Genomic DNA, 18,542 nt, shown 5'->3' on the forward strand with positions numbered 1-18,542 from the left:
TACAGCCATACATTACTACTAGAAAAACCATAGCTTTGACTATATGGACTTTCGTTAGCAAGGTTGTGTATTTGATTTTTAGTATGCTGTCCAGATTTTCCAGAGCTTTCCTTCCAAGGAGCAAGCATCTTTTAATTTCTTGGCTATACTTACCATTTGCAGTGATCTTTGAGCCCAAGAATATACAATCTTACAACACATATATTTCTTCTCCTATTTGCCAGGAAATGATGGGACCAGTTGCCAAGATCTTCCTTTTTTTGATGTTAACTTCAAGCCAGCTTTTACACCCTCCTCTTTCACCCTCATGAAAAAGCTTCTTAATTCATCCTCACTTTCTGCCATCAGAGTGGTATCATTTGCATATCTGAGATTGTTAATATTTCTCCCAGCAACCTTAATTTAGGCTTTTGAGTCATCCAGTCTGGCATTTCACATGATGGACTCTACATATAAGTTAAATAAAGTGACAATATACAGCCTTGTCATACTCCTTTTCCAATCTTAAACCAATCAGTTTTTCCATGTTTGGTTCTAACTGTTGCTTCTTTGCCAGCATACAGGTTGCTCAGGAGACAAGATGATCTGGATGGTCCCTATCATTAAGTCTTTTATCAGGTTAAGTCTTTTATTGACTATTTTTGCATGAAACTTTCCCTCAATATATCTAATTTTCTTCTTCTTCTTTAGCAGGCATAGTTCAATTTGTTTATAAAAAAATCTATGTGGTTGCCACAGCAGCTGCCTGGGTCCTCTGGACAGACACTAAAGTGTGAGTCTTCACAAGGTGGTTGGTGAATTCCTGATAGGGAGACTTAGTGAACACAGTCTCCTTCCACAGGTCTGGGGTTAGACAGCTGTATGTTTTGGAGATGGCATCAAAGGTAGCTTTAGCGAAGTTGCCCAGAGTAGCAGTACAGCCTCTTGCAGATGTGTAGCCATTATCAATTCCAGCCACAATCAGGAGCTTCTTAGGCACAGGAGCTGAGACGATGCCAGTACCTCTAGGGGTGGGGATCAGGAGCACCAGAACTGATCCACATCACCCAGTGACCTTGCAGGGCACTGTGTGAGGCTTGCCAGTCTTGTTCCCCCAATAGCCACATCTCACAGGAACGATGGACAGCTTGGCCAGAATGATAGCACCACAAATAGCTGTGGCGACTTCCTTGGAGCACTTGACACCCAGGCCAACATGGCCATTGTAGTCACCGATGGCCACAAAAGCCTTGATTGAACCTGGTACGTTGTCCGGCTCTAGTTTTTCTGAACAGGCATGATCTTCAGAACCTCATCTTTCAATGAAGATCCCAGGAAGAAATCTATGATCTCAGACTCCTTGATAGGAAGGGAGAAAGATAGATCTCTTCCAAAGACTTGATCTTCATTTCCTTGACTAACCGGCCTAACTTAGTGACAGGAACCCACTCCTTGTCTTTGGCCTTTCCTTCCCGGGCCCCTCTACCTCGGCCCCCACTGCCGAAGCCACCACGGAAACCACCTTGGCTTCCGACTCTGGGGGCCCCCCGGGGCCTCCCGCTCCTCCTGCAGCACTGGCATCATCCTCCATTTGCTGTTCACTAGAAGTAGAAGCCAATATATCTAATTTTCTTGAAGACATCTTTTGTCTTTCCCATTCTGTTGTTTTCTATTTCTTTGCATTATTCATTTAAGAAAACCTTCTTCTCTCTCCTTGCTATTCTCTGGAATTCTGCATTCAGTTGAATATATCTTTCCCTTTTTCCTTTACCTTTCACTTTCCTTCCTTCCTCAGCTATTTGTAAAGCCTCATCAGACAGCCATTTTGTTTTCTTGCTCTTCTTTTTCTTTGGAATGTTTTTTTGTTGCTGTCTCCTATACAATATTGCAAACCTCTGTCCATAGTTCTTTAGGCACTCTGTTTACCAGATCTGATCCCTTAAATCTATTCATCACCTCCACTTCATATTCATGAGAGATGTTATTTATGTCATACCTACATGGTCTGATGGTTTTCTCTACTTTCTTCAATTTAAGGTCCGAATTTTGCAAAAAAGCTCATGATCTGAGTCACAGTCAGAGCCAGGTCTTGTTTTAACTGACTGTGCAGTGCTTCTTCACCTTTGGCTGCAAAGTATGTAACCATTCTGATTTCTATATTGCTCATCTGGTGATGTCTATATGTACAGTCACCTTTAGGGTTGTTGAAAAAGAATGTTATGACCAGTGAGTTATCTTGACCAAACTCTGTTAGTCTCTGTTCTGCTTCATTTTGTACTCCAAGGCCAAACTTGCCTGTTATTCTAATTATCTCTTGGTTTCCTAGTTTAGCATTCCAATCTCTGATCCTGAATGTGACATCTTTTTTTTGGTGTTATTTCTAGAAGATGTTTTAGGTCTTCATAGAATGGGTCAATCTTGGCCTCTTCAGCATCAGTTATTGGAGACTTATGTTACTGTGATGTTGAATAGTTTGCCATGTCCCTTGTCATCCAGTGACACGGTTTTCTTGCTGTTTCTTGAACAACACATTCTATCTCTCAACTTCAGGCATTTTCACTAGCTGTCCTTCATGCCTGAAATGTTCTCTCTCCTCTTCTCTGCCTTCCTGACCTCCTTTAAAGTTGATATCATTAATATTGATATTATTTCTTTATTGATGGGACCTCTAAGCATAATACCCTTCTTTATTTCTTTTGACCCCATCTATTTTTAATTGTTTCATTTTCTGAGATGATTACTACCTCTGCTTTATGTAATTCACTCAAGACATAATAAATTCCCTCCCAACCCCTCATTTTAATGGTGCTTTTTGTTTTGTGTTTCATAAGCAACATATTGTTAGTTTCTCTTTTCTGATACATTTTCCCTGTCCTCTTTTGTGGATGAATTCACATCATTCATCTTCATATTTATAAAGACTGTTTCTCTTTTTCTTGCTCGTGTTTGTTTATACTTTTCCTCTTGGGTCCTTCACTCTACTTCTTCATCTAACCCAGACCACTGATCACTGGTTCTTAAATTCTTTCTCTTCTCTTTTTTATCTGTTCTTTATCCTTTTTTCTCTGAGTTTGAAGTTTGTTTTCCTGTGATTTAATTCTTTGCCAACTCAGTCATAGTATTTTTGCCTGTCATGTGGGTGGGAGTCTGGATTTGATTCCAAATGCATGAACATATATCAATATTGGGAGGCTGTATGGTATTGGGAAAAGAGTCCTGGCTTGGGAGTCAGAGTGTGTCCTTAGGCAAATCACTTAACCTTTTTGGGTCTCAATTTCCTGTTCTGCAAAATGGCAGGGGTTGTAGTATATCTAAATCTATAACCTAATATGACAAGAGCCATTGGATTTAGAGCCAAAGGACATGGTCCAAACATTGACACTCCCATTACTACCCAGGTGTCTTGGGTACTCACTTGACCCCTCCAGACTTTAGTTGTCTTTTCTATAAAATGAGGGAGTTGAACTAGATGACCTCTAAGGACTCTTTCAGCTGTAATCTGTGACTGAATAACTACTTTATCTACCATAATATTACATAAATATTACTTTCCCATTTCCCTGTTAAATTGAGTGGTCTGCCACAAGAAGTTTATTCACTTCTTTTAATATGAGATGTTGGTTCCCCTGATTCCTTTCTCCCTGACCCCTTTTTCTCATACATTCCAATTATGAAAAATGTTTTCCCTAAGGACGGCTTTGACTGCATGTCCACAATTTTGGTGTACTGTCCCTGTTATTATTTTAATGAAATTATTTATTATTTCTATGATTTTTTTCTTTGACCCACCAATTCTTTAGGATTCATTTTTAAAATCCTTTCTTCAGTATCCTTATTTAACATAATTTTTATTGCATTGTGGTCAGTAAAGGATGTATTTAAATTTTCTATTCTGTTTGTGATCTTTTTATGCTGAATACATGACCATTTTTGGTAGAAGTGCCATGCATAACTGAGAATATGCATATTCTTTTTCATTCCTATTTAATAATCACTAGAGATGTGTACTATCTTGTTGTTTGCCATTTCTTTCTCTAGCTCATTTTACAGGTGAGGAAATTGAGGCAAATAGAGTTGAGTGACTTGCCCAGATTCACACAGCTAGTAAGTGTCTGAGGTTGGATTTGAAGTCAGGTCTTCCTGACTCCAGGCCCAGGGCTCTATCCACCATGCCACCTCACTGCTCCTATCTAACTTAATCTAAAATTCTAATCAGAGCCATATTTTGGTTATTTCTCTATTTCTAAAAGGTATACATTGAAGTCCCCTACTATTCCAGTTTTACCATTTCTCCCTGTAACTCATTTAGTTTTTCCTTTAAGTATTTAGATGCTATGGCATTCAGTGCATATATGGTAAGTATTGATATTAATTCATTGTCTGTGTTACCTTTCAGGCTAATGTAATTTCCTTGTTTATCTCTCATAACGAAGTCTATTTTTACTGTTATTTTGCCTAAGATCATGATTGCTACTCCTTTTTGAGTTCAGCTGAAGCATAATACATTTTGCTCTAGCCCCTTATTTTAACCATCTTTATATTTCAATAATGTGTCTTGCAAACATGTTATTGTATTTTCTAATCCATTTCCCTATACTCTTCCATCTTACAGCTGAGTTCATCTCATTCAGTTATAATCATTTATTGTATATGTCCTCTATCCCATTCTTTTATACTTTCCCTTCTTTGCTTCTTGCACTGCTCTTTATAAAGATTGAGATAAGTAGTGTGCTCAGAATCAGATTTTTATGCTTTATTGAATCAGCTTCTGCTCTTCGTGTCTTCTCTTCCCCTCATTCAGACCTAAATAGAGGTTCTACCCTCTTTCCTTTTAAACCTCTCATATTCTTCTCTCCAAGCGTAAGTAGAGTTTGTTTTGCTTATGACTATCATCTCCCAAAATATTCTTTTCCTCTTATTACTTGTTCCCTTTTTTTGAGTGATATGTATTTTCATGTCAAATATGTGTGTGAGAGAGGGAAAGAGAAGGTATTTTACTTTCTTTTGACCTCAGAAGAAAGGGAGATTCAAATGACACCCACTCCCCTATCCCTCCTTATTTGCATAAATTTCTATTTGTGTATCCCTCTTAATATACATTCCCCACTTTTCCCCCTTTCCTTCCCTATTGCTTTTCCTCCTTCCTTTTCATTCTAATGAAAGATCATCAAAACAAAATCACCCCAGGCCCTCTGTCTCATTTATGACTCCTGATGATGATCAGCTTTTATCATCACAAATATCATCTCCTATTAGAAACTAAACACTTCATCCTTGTACAGTATCTTACAATTGCTCTCTTGTATTTATATTTTTATGTTTCTTTTGATTCCTGTGTTTGTATTTCAAAGTTTCTACTCAGCCCTGGTCTTTTCATCAGCAATACTTGGAAAATTATCTCATTAAAATCCATTTTTTCCCCCTATAGGATTATATTGTTTTGCTGTATAAGTTATACTTGGTATTTTTTGGCTTTTGAAATAAATTCCAAGTTCTCTGCTCTTTTATAGGTTAGCTACTAAATCTAATGTTATCCTGACTGTGGCTCTTTAGGAGCTGAACTTTTTCATTCTTTCTGCTTGCAATAATTCCCTTTGATTTAGAACCCCTGTGTTTTAGCTATGATATTCCTGAGAGTTTTCATTTTGGGGTTTCTTTCACGAGGTGACAGGTAGATTTTGTTTTTGCTTTGCCATTTGTTTCTAATAGATCTGGGCAGTTTTCCTTCAAGATTTCTTGAAATATATCCAGGCTTTTTTCTCCCATGCCAGTTTTCAGGAGGTCCAATGATTTCAAATCCTTGGTTTTCCAGGTCAGTTGTTTTGGATATGAGATAACTTTACACTTTCTTCTAACTCTTTTTCAGTCTTTTGACTTTAATATTTTTCTCTCATAGTGTTATTAACTTCTATTTCCTCTGCTCTACTTTTCGTGGAGTATGTAAATTGCAAAAGCTTTTGTATCTCTTGTACTATGTACTGTGCTGTTAATTCTTCCCAAGTATTTCCTTCAAGGCTTTTATGTCTTTCCCGATTCTTTTAGTGTTATTTAATAATCACATGAATAGCTAGCAATTATAGACCACTTTAAGTTTTGCACCTACATTATGTCACTTGATCCTCACAACAACCTTAGGAGGAAGGTTCAGGGATATGTTGGTAAAATGTTTAACACTTGTCTCTCTAGAATATGCACAACACATTTTAAAGTTTAATCTGCATTAGGAATATTTGATCCATTACTTTCTTAAATCTAGAAAATTAAAACAATAAACTAAGGCCTGATTTGTAATGGTTGCCAATACACTGAGAATTTAACAATTGGCTCTTGTGAGCTGGTACGAGCTGGCCCCAGCACAGCCCTACATTTTATCCTCATTTTACAGATGAGGAAACTGAGGCAAAGAGAGATTAAGTAACTTGTCCATTTCTTTATATCATCCTAAATGGTTTTAAAATTTCTTGTTTTATTCCTTCCAGGAATTCTAGTCGACCTTGTGGGAAAGCTGTGTTGTTTTTTAGAGGCTTTGCTTATAGATGTTTTGGAATAATTCTCTTCTGGCTTTGAGTCCTGGTACCCTTTATCATGGGAATCTTTACTTTCTCATTCTTCCAGCCTTACAAGAAGCTGAGATGTTATATTAGTAAGGTCAGACTCTTCATACATCTGGAGGGAATATCTGGTTCTTATTTGTATCTCTAAGGTCTTGCCACTGCTTTCTGTAGTTATAATGTGTTCCTGAGTCCTAGGGATAGCTCAGGCTAGGGACATCTGCTGCCTTTGAGTGTACTACTGGTGGTCTGATCTAAGACTAATTCTGATCACTGACCTCTTCATCTGAGCTTTGCAAACTCCTGATCCTGATTTGGGACTGGGTGGCATAGCTGCAAGCTTGCCATTGGTCTAATAGACTTCTGGGCTGGTCCCAGGCTCTGTCACCCAACTTGAAGGTCCTGTGGATTTAATGCTACCAAACATCCCCTTGGTCTGAATTCCCTACCCTGGGCATTCATTCTTCATCTCCCATCCAGCTTACTCCTCTGGACTTCTCTATCACGCTCCAGGATTGTTTATCCTGCAAAATCACATCAATTCTGAAACTCACATCTCATCAAATGCCCTTTTCCCTGAGGACCCTCTTATTAAAGGGCAGAGAACTCATCCTAGAACCTCCATTTAAGGAAGGTGACCAAGCTAGCCATCTTATTACCCAGGAGGATGCACTTCTTTGATTTCATCATGCCCCTGGCACCAGGTACCTTCCTGCCCTATTCCCTTTCAGCTTCTTTTTGTGTACTTCAGTGCCGGGCACATAGCGCTTAATGTTTATTGACTGACTCAGATGCCAGCCCTCACCCCAGTGTGTGGGCCATCTGACCTCAGTGCCATATAGCTACTCTCCTCTCTGTTCCTACTCCTCGCTCAGTACACTACTTCAGGCCAGGTCTGAGCTGGCTCTTCATTGCCCTGGCACACAGCTGCAGGTCAGTACTCCTCCTAGGCACAGATCTTTGCCTTAGTCCATGATGGATCTCCAACCCAATACTGGAATCACAGTGACAAAGGTGCAGGCTTTATTCCTGCTGCCCTCCCAAGGGACACAGAGTCAGGCCCTATCTTTACTGAATCCCCAACCACTCCTTGCCCTGGAGGACAGCTGCAGATTAACCCCACTCATTGCCAAAGGTCTCCTAAATCCACACTGAATTTGCAGCCCAGCTCTGGGAGACACAGCAGCTGGCTGGCTTCTGACCCTCGTCCAGCCCAAACTGGAAAAGTGACTTTGCTGTTTTCTCTTTGGATTTTTCCATCTGGTGATCTTAGATCTTTAATGGAGTACTTGTAGGAGAGAGCTGGACTACACTGCTTACTCTTATTCTGCCACCTCGGCAGTCTCGTCTGTACTTGTCCTTTAAAATTATGAATTCTTTCGCACTTTAGCTTTTATCTTAGGGCCCCAGGCTCCTAATAGGTGAAAGTTCTCTTTATCTAGCCCAGGCTCAACTTAGTCATCTTCATGCCAAGATGCATGGCTCTGACTTCTGACCCAGCACACCAACCTCTGCCCTAGGGCCGCTATGAATTCTCCCTATCTCTAGACGCAGAACCTACCGTGCTCCTTTCCAGCCACCTTCATGCTATACTGCCACACATGTACTCTTCCTTCTCTCTCCATATCCCCTCTCCCTAGCTCTGGGAATGGTAATAAACGCGACATGTGTTGTCTCCCCTGATTAGAATGAAAACTCCTTGCTGGCATTTTTGTATTTGCGATTCCAGTGCCTGGTAAGGTGCCTGGCACATTAAATAAATGCTTTTTCATTTATTCATTCACTCATATATTCATTCATCAATATCACTCTCTTCACACTACTCACCTTTTTTTCCTCAGTGGAATTTTTTCTTTGTCTCTTCAGAATTTCATTCTTGAGAGCCTCCTATCCTTCTGGACCAAATTCTCCTGTAGGATTTTAGTTTATAGGAGCCTACCTATCCTCCTTATGAACCCTCTGAAATCTGTCCTTCCTAACTCCAGGAAAAATGCCTATTTTTAGTTTATTTTCTGAGATGGGGTGGTCACTTTCCTACAACATTCCAGTCATTTTGACCCTAGCAAAGACTTCCTCCCTGCTGATGTGAGAATGTCCTTTTATTGATTCTCCTAAAAGAAATCCTTGTTTGGGCCTTTGCCTTGGTCAAAGAGGCAAATTCAGCAAGTTAAAAAGAGTTTATTCAACACCAAGACAAAAAAGCTTGGGATAGCCAGGGCCCATCAGACGTGGGTCTGGCTTTTTATACACAGGAGTGTCTGCCATATAAGGACAATGGTATTTTGATTGGTCCATGTTTCACATGAGGAGATGGGGTTAGTGAGCATGCACCACCACCGTGCAGGCTATGGGCATATATTTAGAATCATCGAGCATGCCCACCTCCATCTGAAGTAACTGCGAAGTACGCAGGATTTTAAGCAAGGTTTTAAAAATGGAGGCTTCCAGACTGACTGAGCCCAATAACTGATTGCCCACAATGCCTTTACCTTTTAAATGAGCAAACTATCATTGAGACAAGTCAATAAATTATTAGCTGCTTTTTGTTCTAAGTTCCAGCAGATGTTGGAATAAATAAAGTCTTCCACAGCTACAATAACAAGATCCTGTGCCAGTTGAGAAGTTATTGTTATTAATAAGCCACTGGAGATTTTTACATATGGCAAATATATACTTGTGCTTTACAAAGATTATTTTAGTAGCTGTCTGAAGGATGAATTGGAAATGGGGAGAGAAGGAAAGCTGGGAGACCAAGTAGAAGGCTACTCCAATATAGGGACTAAATAAACTAGAGAAGCAGCTGTGTGAGTGAAGGAGAAGGGTATAGTTTTAAGAGATATTATCATAAAACCAAAAGTGCTTGGCGCTTAATAACTGCTTACTGAATTGGATGGCAAATAAGATTTATTTAATTAATACAGTTTAACAATCATGTTTCTGGGCTTTATTGCTACATCTGACTATTGATTATTATTTTCAATTGTTTTGGATGATGGGGATACTTAGTTTAATGAAGTAACATGTGATAAGGAAATAAAGATAAAGAGATAAGAAAAAGCTCAAATTCTTTCAAGTTTGACTTTTATCTAATACAGCTCTTTTTTTTTATGCAACTGGGGTTAAGTGACTTGCCCAGGTTCACACAGCTAGTAAGTGTCAAGTGTGTGGTCCAAGGCTGCATTTGAACTCAGGTCCTCCTGACTTCAGGGCCAGTGCTCTATCCACTGTGCCATCTAGCTGCCCCTAACACAGTTCTAAAATCCAAGGGATAACATATCACTTTGTGGATGTGAAATGAGTGTGAAATATCTGTACTAAATTCCCACAGTGTATTCCCTTGGAAAGAATACCAATTAACAGTAGCATTTTTTTTTTCTTCAGCCAGAGGAAAAGTTTATTAGCGATAAATCACATCGGCCAGGTGACACCCGTAAAGACGAGTGGGCATGAGAGGTTCTCAGCCTTGTGGGCCTGACATTCTCAGCTGGGTGACACCCATAAAGATGAGTGGCATGAGAGGTTCTCAGACTTGTGGGCCTGAGATTCTCAGCATCTGAATGAGGGCCAAGGTGGATCTTAAATACTAAAGTAACTTTGGGTGGCCAGAGAAGGGGGTTGGGAAAAGGGTCTAGGTAAGAATTCTAATTGGGGAGGTCTGAGAGATTGAATAGACAATGGGAATAGCTAATAGAGGGAACAGGAAGGCAGAAGCCTGAAAGGCATCTGCACAAAACCAAGGTGGGGCCAGGACAAAAAATATGGAACGCTTCACGAATTTGCGTGTCATCCTTGCGCAGGGGCCATGCTAATCTTCTCTGTATCGTTCCAATTTTAGTATATGTGCTGCCGAAGCGAGCACAACAGTAGTATTATTATTAGAATATTTTTAGCAGCAGATGAAATTTTTTTATGTGGCTATGCAACTAATTTCTTTTGACCAAAACTTCTAATCAAATTCATACATTTTAAATGTTCATCAAAATGCAAATTAAGTCTGTTGTTTCAGAAATAATTATAATTATTTTTGGTTCATTAATGCCAGCCACTGGGAAAAACAGATATTTTACACCAGATCAGAATCACAGAAAAGTTTTTGTCATTGTCAACAGTTCCCTAAGTTAGGTACCCGAATTTAAAAGTTTAAAATGCTAAGTAGATTATTTGTTCAAAACAGTTTTCAATTTTATATTTGAAAAATATTTTTTAAAATATCCAAAAAGAATACTTAAGAGTATTAAACATTCTCTGTAATGACCTTGCAGATTGTATTGTTCTTATTGTTGCAATATTTGGCAAAACATGAAACAATATATTTTGGAGGCTAACTGGAGTACAAGTTGTATATGCTGTGAATTCTATTCTTTATGCAAACCAAGGATGCTTAGGTATTTAAAGAAAATGATACAACAACAAAATTAAGATTCCAAGAATTAAGTCATTCATCATTAATCATATAAAACCATGCAGCATTTTACCACAGCCATTAACTTATAGTATTTATTTTTATTAGAATTCTGATGGACAAGAACATTTCTGTTTATGGCACATCAAAGTACTGCTTAGAAAACTTACCGCTTATATTGGGTTAGGAGCAAAATCTACATACTTGTATTTGTTAATACTTCTAATCGTTTAAGGGTATGGAGTATTTTATTAATTAACTATGAGTTATCAAGACATAGCTCTTTGGTCCAAGTAAATAATTCCTTTGCTTCTTGCTCCAACTCATCATCTGAAGGAGGTGAGTTAACTCCCAAAATTTCATAAGATGGAGTAATGATAATAATACGATGCTGATTTTTTTCATTTGTTTTTTGTGTATTTGGTTCCTGGTTAAAATTAGAAATAAAAGTAAGAAATTGTTTTTATTGTTACTGTGATATTTACTGTAGCCCTGAAATAAATTCAGATGGAAGTTACTTGCATTTTGGGAAGAGTATGAACAGAGATATGCGGAATCACAAGTGTCAATATATAAGTATAAAAGTTTTTTGCTGCAAATGTTGAGGCAGAGGCAGGACATTGCTTTTCAGTTAAAAATATTCTTTTCCTACTAATACTAGACCATAATAAATGGACTTCACAGTAGCAACTTAGAATAGGGCATATTCTCAATGAAGGAGTTTCTATTATAGAGTTAAGTATAACTGATGTTTTTTAGAATAGCAAATGGCATTTTAACAGTTTTTAAAATACATTTTTACCAAGATGAAAATAGCTTTCATACCGTCAAAGATACTCAGCACATAAATGCTTCTGATTAAATCTAAAGGTTAAGAAAATGAGTAGAATTTCCTGGGCAACTGTATCTACAGGCAGATGAAACATTTTTCTGACCCACTCTGCACTTGGACTTACTTCCATATTTTTCTCCTGTTCCTTCTTATAAGCTCTTCTCATTTTTGCAATCTTCATTCGTGCTTGCTTTGAGCGACGGCCTGAATGCTTGGGCTTTACTAGTTGTTGATGATATTGTTGTAAAGAGGAAACACTTAAAGAAGAGGGTGAAGGAGAAGTCCTGTAAAAATTGTGTGTCATAAATTTATTTCAATGAATGGCCAATTACACAAACTGTTTAGAGAATTGAATGGCAAACATAGGATCATCCACTGACTTCTATGGAGAACTCTCATGCATACATGTATGTGAATGTGCATGTGTATACACACACACACGAGGGAACTGAGGATAAGGACAGCAAATGGCTAATGATGGGAACTGAGTGAAATGTACTGACTCCATCTTATGACTCAATTCTGCAGCTAGCTCAGTTCCATTTCTATTCAATTATGGGTCTAGTCCAAATTCTGTCCTGTGAAAAAAGTTTATTCAATTGTGGGAATTGGGAGAGAACCTTATTGCATTGTTTGAACCTAGCCCTGTGTGGCTGGGAAGCTGGACCACCTCTCCTTGCTGCTAAGAGACCCTTAACCAAGAACCTAGGTTATGCTGAGTAGAAATGCAGTCAGATTGAAAGATTGATGCATGGAGTTTTGTTTTTGTTTTTAGGCAGCTGAGGTTAAGTGACTTGCCCAGGGTCCTACAGCTAGTAAGTGTCAAGTGTTTGGTCTGATGCTGGATTTGACCTCAGGTCCTCCTGACTTCAGAGCCGGTGCTCTATTCACTGCACCACTTAGCTGCGCCCTAGAGTTTTTTTTTTTTACAACTGTACATCTCTAGCATATGTTTTATCTGAAAACTGGCTCTGTATTGGTGAGTTACTGTTTCTGTGTCTCCTTGATTGTTTAAAGCCTCAAAGAAAAATGCTAATTGGACCCAATTCCAACAAGAATTCCTAGAAGAGTTAAAGGAAACAATAAGAATGGAAGAGGAAAAATTGGGAAAATAAATGAGAGTGATGCAAGAAAATTATGAAAAAATTCAATAACTTGGTAAAAGTCACAAAAAATACTGATGAAAATAACACCTTACGCCCATCAATTGGGGAATGGCTGAACTAACTGTACTATGTGATTGTGATGGAATATTATTGTAGTATAAGGAATGATGAGATGGATGCTCTCAGAAAAACCTGCAAAGACTTACATGGGCTGATGCAAAGTGAAATGTATTGTGTACAAAGTAACAGCAATATGTTAAGATGATTCTAAACTATTCTCAGCAATACAGTGATCTACAACAACTCTAAAGGACTTATGATAAAAAATGCTATCCATCCCCAGAGAAGGAATTAATGGTGTCTGAATACAGACTGAAGAATAATTTTTTTACTCTCTCTATTTTTCTTGAGGTTGGTTTTTTTCTTGTCTGTTTTCTTTCACAAGATGACTAATATGGAAATATGCTTTGCATGACTACATATGTGTAACCTATATCAAATTGCTTGCCTTCTCAACAAGAGGGGTGGGGTAGGAGGAAGGGAGGGAATTGGGCACTCAGAGTTTTAAAACAAATGTTAAAAAAATTGATTTTACATGTAATTGGGGAAAAATAAAATCCCAAATTTAAAAAAAAAAGTATTCTTGGACTACCTGAAAGCCATGATCAAAGAAAAAGCCTAGAATCACATTCAAGAAATTATCAGGGAAAACTGCCTTGATATCTTAGATCCAGAGGGTAAAACAGAAATGGAAAGAATCCACTGATCACCTTATGAAGCAGATCCCAAAATGAAAATTTACAGGAATATTACAGCCAAATTCTAGAGTGGCCAGATCAAAGAGAAAATATTTCATGCAGCAAGAAGAAACAATTCAAATATTGTGGAGCCAACAATCAGAATCACACAAGATTTAGTGTCTTTTCACATTAAAGGAGCAGAGGGCTGGGAAAATGATATTCCGGAAGGCAAAGGAGCTAGGACTACAACCAAGAATCATCCTCCCAGTAAAAGCGAGTGTAACCCTTAGGGAAAAAAGGATATAAAATGAAATATAGGACTTTCAAGCATTCCTGATGAAAAGACCAGAGCAAAATAGAAAATCTGACATTCAAACACAAGACTTAAGAGAAGCAATAAAAAAAAAAGTGAACATAAATGACGTAAGTACAACTGTTTACATTCCTATATGGGAAGATGATATATGTCAACACCTAAGGAATTTATCATTATTAGGGCAGTTAAAAGGAGTTTAATAGAGAGAGGGCATGGGTGTAAGTTGCTTATATTAGAATGATCTCAAAAAAAAAAGTGAGAAAAAGGGATACACTGGGACAAGGAGAAAGGGAGAGGTACAGCAGGGAAAATTTTCTCACATAAAAAAAGCATGCAATGGAAGAGCTTTTACAATGGAGGGGAAAAAGGAGGGGGGTGGTGGTCAATGCTTCAATTTCTCTCTTATCAGAATTGGTTCAAAGAGTGGAGAATATATATACACACTCAACTCTGTACAGAAATGAAACACCCAACAGGAAAATAGGAGGGAAAGGGGAGAAAGAGCGTGGAGGGAATGATAAAAGGGAAAGTAGATTAAGGGAGGTAGTTTTTTGAGAAGCAAAACAGAAGAGAGACAGAGAGACAGAGAGAGAGAGGAAGAAACAGAAAACAGTATGGAGGGAAATACATGATTAGTAAATCCTAACTGCAAATGTGAATGAATCAGACAGCAGGAATGGATTAGAAATGAGAATGGAACAACATGTTGTTTACAAGAGACACACTTGAAAAAGAAAGACACAGAGTTCAATTAAAGGGCTGGAGCAGAATCTACTATGTTTCAGCTAAAGTTAAAAAAAAGCAGCGGTAGCAATTATGATATCAGACACAAAGCAAAAGTAAAAATAGACCTAATTAAAAGCGATAATCAGGGAAACTACATTATGCTAAAAGATACCGTAGACAATGAAGTAATAGCAAAAATTTTTACAGCAAGTTTCTCTGATAAAAGCCTCATTTCTGTAATATATACTGAGTAAGAAACTGAGTCACATTTACAAAAATAAGAGCCATTCCCCAATTGAAAAATGGTCAAAGAATATAAAAAGGCAGTTTTCAGAAGAAGAAATCAAAGTAATCTATAGCCACATAAAAATGCTGTAAGTCACTATTTTAAAAATATATTTAATATTGTATTTTCCTCTCAATTACATTGTAAAAACAATTTTTAACATTCATTTTTTAAAAATTTTGAGTTCCAAATTCTCTTCTTCCCTCTGTCCTCTCCCTCCCTCACAGAGAAGGGAAGCAATTTGATATAGGTTGCTCATGTGCATTATTAAAGGTGTGAAAGAAAACAAAGAGAGAAAGAAAGAAAGAAAGAAAGAAAGAAAGAAAGAAAGAAAGAAGAAAGAAAGAAAGAAAGAAAGAAAGAAAGAAAGAAAAGAAAGAAAGGAAGAAAGTTCAAAAAAGTATGCTGCTGTCTGCATTCAGACTCCATCAGTTCTTTCTCTGGAGATGGAAAACATTTTTCATCATGAGTCCTTTGGAATTGTCTTGGATCACTGTATTGCTGAGAATAGCTAAGTTGTTCACAACTGACCATCTTACAATATTCCTGTTACTGTGTATAATGTTTACCTGGTTCCCATTTCATTTTGCATCAGTTTATATAAATCTTTCCAGGTTTTCCTGAGAGCATCCTGCTCATCATTTCTTACAGTACAATAGTATTCATCACAATCATATACCACAACTTGTTCAGCCATTCCCTAATAGATGGACATCCCCTCAATTTACTTTTTTTTTTTGCCACCACTAAGAAAGCTGTGTCTAAATATTTGTGTACATATAGGTCTTTTTCTTTTCTTTTTTTTTTTTTTTTTTAAATCTCTTTAGGATACAGACCTAATAGTTGTACTGCTGGGTCAAAGGGTTTTATATCCCTTTGAGCATAGTTTCAAATTGCTCTCTAAAATGGTTCAATCAGTTCACAAATCCACTAACAGTGAATAAGTGTCTCAATTTTCCCACATCCCTTCCAACATTTGTCATTTTCCTTTTCTGTCTTATTAGCCAATCAGATAGGCATGGAATGCTTTAATTTTCATTTCTCTAATCAATAGTAATTTAGAGCATTTTTTCATATGACTGCAGATAGTTTTCATTACTTCATCTGAAAACTGCCTATTCATGTCCTTTGATCATTTAACATTTGGGGAATGGCTTATTTTTATAAATTTGACCCAGATCTCTAGAGATTTGAGAGATGAGATCTTTATCAGAGAAAGGTGCTATAAAAGTTTTTTCATAGTTAACAATTACTGTGTATTTCTCTCCATTCTATTCCCTACCCATTAATCCTACTCTCTCTCTCTCCTTTCATGCTGTCCATACTTAAAAATGTTTTCCTTCTGACTACCATCTCCTTAAATATGCCCACCCTTCTATCAGTGTACTAACCATTTTCTTATCCCCTTCCCCTCCTATTCTCCTGTAGGTTAAGATAAGATTTCAAACTGACTGTGTATGTTATTCCCTCTTTGTGTCAATTCCAATAGAATAAAGTTCAAGCATTGTCCACCAACACTCCCTTCCCCATCTTCCTCTCCACTGTAAAAGTTCTTTTATCTTTTATGTGAGATAATTTATTCCATTCTACCTCTCCTTTTCTCCTTTTCCCAGTGTATTCCTCTTTCTCACCCCTTAATTTTATTTTTTAGAAATCATCCCATCATATTCAACTCACACCCATATCTTCTTTCTATGTATACTTCTTCTAATTGCCCTAACAATGATTAAGCTCTTAGGAGTTACATATATCTTCGCATGTAGGAATGTAAACAGTTTAACCTAACTGAATCACTTATAATTCCTCTTTCCTATTTAACTTTTTATGCTTAAGTCTTGTATTTGGAAGTCAAATTTTCTGTTCAGCTCTGATTTTTCATCAGGAATGCTTGAAAGTCCTCTGCTTCATTGAACATCCATTTTTTTCTCCCATAGGATTATACTCACTTTTGCTGGTAGGTGATTTTTGGTTGTAATCCTACCTCTTTTACCCATGGAATATCATATTCCAAGCTCTCTGATCCTTTAATGTGAAAGCTGCTAAATTTTGTATCTTGACTATGGCTCCATGATATATGAATTGTTACTTTCTGGCTGCTTGCAATATTTTCTCCTTGATCTGGGAGCTCTGGAATTTGGCTATAATATCCCTAGGAGTTTTCCTTTTGGTATCTCTTTCAGGAGGTCATCAGTGGATTCTTTCAATTTCTCTGTATTTCACTGTATTGTGCTCCACTCTCACCCTGGTGTGACGGACCTTTCCTGCTGATCTCCTAAGTTGTCTTGAAAATTGTTTCAGCCCATCATTTTGTGGGTTCTGTTACTCCAGAATTCATTTTGAGACATTATTTTAAAGTTGTTTGGAGGGGAATTTGGGAGAGCTCAGGTGAGTCCCTGCCTCTTCTCTGCCCCCCCGCCCCCCCGATTTAAATCACTATTGATTAGAGAAATGCAAATTAAACCTACTCTAAAGTATCACCTCACATTTATCAGAAATGAGAAATGCTGGAAGGGATGAGAGAAAAATAGGTACACTAATAAGCTGCTGGTGGAGTAGTATAGTGGTCCAACCATTCTAGAGAACGATTTTGAACTATACCCAAAGGGCTATAAAACTCTGCATCCCCTTTGACCCAGCAATGCCACTACTAGGTTTGTATCCCAATAAGATCAAAGAAAAAGGAAAAGAACTTACATGTACAAAAATATTTATAGCAGCTCTTTTCAAGTGGCAAAGAATTGGAAAACGAGCAGATGCTCATCAATTAGGGAATGGCTGAACAAACTGATGTGATTGTGATGGAGTACTACTGTGCTATAAGAAATGATGAGGGGGGTATTTTCAGAAAGAAGACTAAGAGATCATTGTGCACAGTTACGGCAATGTTGTAATGTTGATCAACTGTGAAAGACTAGGCTACTCTGAATAATACAATGATCCAAGACAATTCCAAAGGACTCATGATGAAAAAATATTATCCCTTTCTGAGTGCAAACTGAAGTAGAATTTTCTCACTTTATTTTTTCAGCCTTTTAAAAATATGGCTGAGAGAGGATTCTGGAAAGATGGTGGAGTAGGTCAGAAAATTCCAAGCTCTCAAGATCTTCTCCCACAAAAGAGATAAAATAGCACCTCAGGGTGAACAAAGTCGAGGAAAGTATAAAAATAAATAATAGGGGCACAGCAGGGGTCCTCCTAGGAAAATAAGAATAATCAGACTACCTGAAAGCTATGGTAAAAAAAAAGAATCTTGATACAATAATACAAGAAATAGTTAAAGAAAACTGTCTTGAAACATTAGAACAAGGGGGGAAAGTAGAAATAGAAAAAAATCCATCAATCACCACTTGAAAGAGATTTTATGAGGCAAACTCATAGGAATATTATAGTTAAATTCTGAAACCCCTCAGCTCAAGGATAAAATATTAAGAGCAACAAGAAAAAAAAAACAACTTGAATAAGATGGAGCCACAGTTAGAATTACACAAGAACTAGCAGTAGAAACACTACAGGACCACAAGTCTTGGAACATTATATGTCACATTATATATCAAAGAGTAAAAGAACTGGAGTTCAGACTGAAAATATCATACCCAGCAAAGTT

The 18,542-nt window shown here is 37.5% G+C and overlaps 1 protein-coding gene, 1 non-coding gene and 1 pseudogene across 4 annotated transcripts in view; all 3 read right to left on the reverse strand.

Moving 5' to 3' along the window:
- Positions 1-602: 602 nt before the first annotated feature.
- Positions 603-2,567, reverse strand: LOC144454487 (small ribosomal subunit protein uS5 pseudogene; annotated as a pseudogene).
- Positions 2,568-10,282: 7,715 nt separating this feature from the next.
- On the reverse strand, positions 10,283-10,389 carry LOC144454725 (U6 spliceosomal RNA). The gene has a single exon (XR_013483227.1). It is a non-coding gene; the product is annotated as a U6 spliceosomal RNA (small nuclear RNA).
- Positions 10,293-18,542, reverse strand: part of CUNHXorf58 (chromosome unknown CXorf58 homolog) — a 52,677-nt gene continuing 44,427 nt past the window's right edge. For all 3 annotated transcript variants that reach the window (XM_020989878.2, XM_020989880.2, XM_020989882.2), the window contains 2 exons: positions 11,889-12,048; positions 10,293-11,359 (listed from right to left, as the gene is read on the reverse strand). In XM_020989878.2, coding sequence (XP_020845537.1) covers positions 11,192-11,359; positions 11,889-12,048 — 328 coding nt within the window. In that variant the 3' untranslated portion in view covers positions 10,293-11,191. The remainder of the gene's footprint in view (positions 11,360-11,888; positions 12,049-18,542) is intronic.

The sequence above is a fragment of the Phascolarctos cinereus genome, unplaced genomic scaffold (genome assembly GCF_003287225.1).
Source record: "Phascolarctos cinereus isolate Bilbo 61053 unplaced genomic scaffold, phaCin_HiC Scaffold_726;HRSCAF=1367, whole genome shotgun sequence".
In the NCBI taxonomy this organism is placed as follows: domain Eukaryota; kingdom Metazoa; phylum Chordata; class Mammalia; order Diprotodontia; family Phascolarctidae; genus Phascolarctos; species Phascolarctos cinereus.